At 35.4% G+C, this 4,691-nt stretch overlaps 1 protein-coding gene across 1 annotated transcript; it reads left to right on the forward strand.

Moving 5' to 3' along the window:
- The first annotated feature begins 2,452 nt into the window (after positions 1-2,452).
- Positions 2,453-4,481, forward strand: LOC113228391 (ceramide phosphoethanolamine synthase). Its single transcript, XM_026461668.1, has one exon. It carries the CDS (start codon positions 3,175-3,177, stop codon positions 4,294-4,296), a length of 1,122 nt encoding a protein of 373 aa, XP_026317453.1. The 5' UTR covers positions 2,453-3,174; the 3' UTR covers positions 4,297-4,481.
- The last annotated feature ends 210 nt before the right edge of the window (positions 4,482-4,691 follow it).

The raw sequence follows: 4,691 nt of genomic DNA on the forward strand, positions 1-4,691 counted from the left end.
GATGAAACATTTTCTTCAAATTTAAACGGGACCACTACTGAGGTACCCTCTTTCCAACCAAAAAATAATCATCAAAATCGGTTCACAAATGGCCTTAGTTATCGCGTAACATATATACAAAAAAAACATACAGTCGAATTGAGAACCTCCTCCTTTTTTAAGTAGGTTAAGAACCGCTGCATTCAATAGGTACTTTACATATACCATTTTGTTTTAAATCAACTGAACTAAATAGACCACGTGTAGTATACGATATACATTTTATAAATGGCTCTAATATCGTTTGTAAAAAAATTAATTCTGTAATAAAGTCAGAGTCCCCAGTGTGCTGGAGAAGGTAAAAAATTCATCCAAGACTTGAAGTGTCCTTGTACACTTACTACCTTCTTACTACCAATAGCAGCTACTTGTTCCTCATAACATAACCACCTTCAAGAACCGTTGCCTATATCACGTTAGGGAGTCTTTAATGCACCGTGAAATTTGGTTTTCAAATTGGTCATACCGTTTGTGATTTCAATAACATACGACCGTTTGAAAGGTCGCTAAGCAACAGTTTGGTTGCTAATCCGTTGTATTTAGGTGTTTATATACAATGTTACAAGGTCCATTATGAGGAAATTCTGTGACACGGCAATAGGACTTTTTAGAATTATAGTGGAGTGTCGCTTGACCCTTTTGCCTTTAACTATAGAGTAGTTTTTTAAAATACGGATATTCCAACAGTGTTCATAGATTTTCAACGACGTTACCACTCGACTGTTCTATGGCATAATAAAAATAACTGTGAACTGGAAGTTATATGAAAAGTAAACAAATAATTAAATATGGAACGCGGTCGTAATAATGTAAATAGAAAGACCCGTTTTGTGGCTATAGAAGTATAGATATCTATACTGTACTGTTGGGTTACTGGTTACGTATATGAGTACCCGATTTTCGTTTCATACAAGTGTAAAAATTGCTTATGGAATACATCTCTCACTGGCACTGACGTTGAAAAGAAAGTTAATTGTTGAGCCAGTCAATGTATTGTAATTACGGTTTTTGTTTCCATCATTGTCAAATTTTTAAATAAAAAAAAAAGTATATTTGACCAAAATGTATTATAAAAAAAAGATTTCAAATCCTAGCAAAATACCAAACGAATAAAGTTTAAATCATAATCAACCTATACCTAAGTAATTAGTAATTACGTAATACAAGTAACCCAAAAAAAAAATCGTCCGATGTATATCAGACGCCAGATGGTGCGATGTTCTTGCCTCTCTCTCTAGCACTAGATGTTTGTAGAGATAGAGCAGTGGTAGAAAGATATGACGTTCATTGTTTGGTTATTTTGCCCTTCCCGATAGTTTTTAGGTAAAGGTCTTGCCAGCTAACGAGTTTCTGCTTAATTCGCTGGAATTAAATAGACAAATTGTAAAAAAGAAGTTGTGAAATTACCTTTATTTTTTTCGTGAATAACTTTTAGTGTTTTATGTAAATAATATTTTATGTACTCCTTTCTCCTGGCTTGAACATATTTCTATTAAAATTCACATTTAATTAGTGGTTATAATAATAATAACATATATCTGATTCAAGGATCCATTCAAAGTAGCTATTGAGCTCCGTGTGAAAAAGTTTGGCCAGGGAAGTACTGCCACCTATCTATTTCTGCCGCTAAGCTTGGCTTCCGGTTTTGGTGCTGATTATTTTTTGACATAAAAAAAAATCTCCAATATAAATAAAAAAGGAACTGCCTCCGTCCACATCTGGGATTAACTGAAAACTTTGTTGTATGTTGATACCACTGAAACTCGCACGTCCCCATCTTTGATACCGGTAATAAATATAACCTTTATTGATTAAGCCTCTTTGACTGTCTGAGTTGGAAGGGTGATGATAATAAATAAATAAATAAATAAATAAATAAATAAAGAATGCACACACTTATAGCCCCGCACTAGTAAAACCCTGTATCGGTTGCCAGGGACACACATATTGACAACCACAAATTACACCCAAACTCACGAGAGAAATAAATGTAGGCCATACAAATATTTCACACGGCCCGGGTCTCGAACCCGGGACCTGAGGCAGTATATGTAGATGAAAGATATTACTAGAAGGTATTTTTCCACGCGTAAGCTAGTTAAAGTATCAAAATCGTTCGTTAATTCGCGCATTGTAACTGTTGTGTGAGGACACTAAACATGTTATGTCACTTCATTGTTTAAAAACAATACAGTTAAAATTTACCTTTTATCGTATTATATATAAATCGTATTTTTTACTATTTACAATCACCATACAGAATATATTATAATAATTACATGGATTTGTTAAAGAACTATTGTTCTTAAATTATAACGCACAATTGCTTAACATATTTATTCTTTATCCTAGCCTAACAGTCGTGTTAACGGATTCATTTACAGTGAAAACAAATTAATTTACAATTGAGTCCACGTGTCTTTTAATTGGTTTTTCGATTTCATCACTGAATAATCTGAATACTCAGGTAACGATGTTTTAGATAGATTATCTGCACAATGTTGACTGCGATTACTGGCAACCCAGCTTTGTATTCGTTTCTCACATCATCCGAGTCGCGCTGCCGAGCGCACGCGTTCCGCGTTCACCGCGCAGCCGCCCCGCACCCCGCGCTCTCTTTTTATTTACATCCCAGTCAGTGCAAAACATTGTAACAAATAAATGAAAATAACACTACAAACAACAAATAATAATAGTGAAGTGTAATATAAGTGCATAGTGTAAAGAAATCCCGCCCAATCATCTCGCATTGTGCATGTACTGTTTTAATAACATTCGACGTTCAAACCATTGATTTTACAAATATACGTGGAGTGTTTAAAAGAAATTGTTTAGCAATTCGGTGTTAAGAAACTAAACGTACAATGATAATGCCTTAAAGTATATATAAGAATTGATTTCTCTCAATATTCTATGGAGCGTGTTAAATTTAGTTGCTGCGTGGGTTTCCGTATGCCCGTGTTCTATAATCGGACCATTAGAAAAGTACACTGTGATGCAAAGAATCGTATACGTGTGGCATGGACTTAAGACGCAGAAGCCGTATACATTTATTTATACACTAACAACACGTGTCGTCCTTCACCTACAGTAGCAGCATCATTGGATTATAGTACATCAACAGACTCGGTCAAAATGATGTGGCCGTCGTCGCAAGCGAGTAAAATACTTACATTTCTACTCTTTTCCATAATCGTCTACTGCATCTACATGGACACATTCTTGTTCCTTCGAATAAGGAACTACAAAATAGATATGTTTGAGGCCAGTGTAGAAAATTCGACGCAGACAGACTATTCGACGCATTCCGCAGTGAGAATACTGCCAAATTACGAAGACGTTACATGGATACCGTGCAGCATCAATCCTTTGTGCCATCCCACCGTGAAAGGGTTAATGGTAGACCACATAAACCATTATATCTATGGCCCTTTCTGTGCAATAGTGGATATTGGATTGGGGATCTCGGAAAACATGTTGTTTTTGACACCGAATATGATATCCTTCTCTCATGTGCTCATTGCTTTTGTCGGGGCAAAACTTTTGACCTGCCAGAATTTAGCGTTACGCAGAGTAGCAGTAGTGATGTTCCAGATTCGAATGTTTTTGGATGATTTAGACGGACATGTAGCGAGAGAGAGGAAACATATAAAAGGAGAGAGATCTGAAGTTGGAACTCTGGGCTATTGGGTTGACGGATTTTGTGACCTTATCGGAGTTATAGCTATGATGATCGGTGTTACTTTGTATTTGAAAAATAACCCTCCAAGAAGAGGTTACAAAGGCACGCCAGTGAGTACTTTACCTTACCACCAGTTAAAAGAAATCAATTCTACGGAAGACATTGAAAAAGAAAGTACAGTCGAGGTCGGGATTTCTTACAAGACTAAAGTGTCGTTCCAGAAAATAATACAAGTGATAGGACTTTTCTCTGGTCAAATGGTGCTATCTTCTTTAGCGTGGAATAGGTACATAGATGTTTATCAGGAGTTGCTAGAAAACTGTACAGAATACGATGTTGTTCGGCGTGAGACTACTTTTAAGTCTGGAGTGTTTTTCTTTGCGACCGGTTTGTGGAGAGTGGTAAACCCACACTCGTACCTGCATGTGTTGTCGCTAGCTGTGTTCTGCGATAAGACTTGGAGTTTCTTAAAAGCAGTACATTACAGTGGTTATATTTCTTTAGTTATAGCTGTTGGTATGTCTGAATATTTAGTAGAAAACATCAGGTCGTATGTGTTGACTGAAGGTCGATGATTGCGAATGTATGTTCAAATATTATGGTTTCCATATTTTATCGTTATAGAGAGAAGCCATGATTTTTTAAGTTTATTGCTAATGCCAAAGATCAAGTCAACAAAAACGAACGTTCAGGTCGTTTGGCTAGCAAAATGCAAAAAAAATATCACGAATTTGAAAATTCAATAAAAAACATGTAATTACCAATATAATTATTGAAATAAAATTCATTAGGATTTCAAAGCAGTCTTAGATAAAAAAAGTGTCTTTGTTAAACATGGCTGTTTGAACATTGATGTTTGCTTTTGTTGTATTTTTAACAATTTTTTTTTAAACGAATTTTATGTTATGCGTTTGTGAAAAAATGCTCATTCCTTATTATTTTTGCCATATTTTCGTGTTACCTTTTACGT

The sequence above is a fragment of the Hyposmocoma kahamanoa genome, unplaced genomic scaffold, assembly GCF_003589595.1.
Source record: "Hyposmocoma kahamanoa isolate Upper Pololo Valley unplaced genomic scaffold, ASM358959v1 230, whole genome shotgun sequence".
Lineage (NCBI taxonomy): Eukaryota > Metazoa > Arthropoda > Insecta > Lepidoptera > Cosmopterigidae > Hyposmocoma > Hyposmocoma kahamanoa.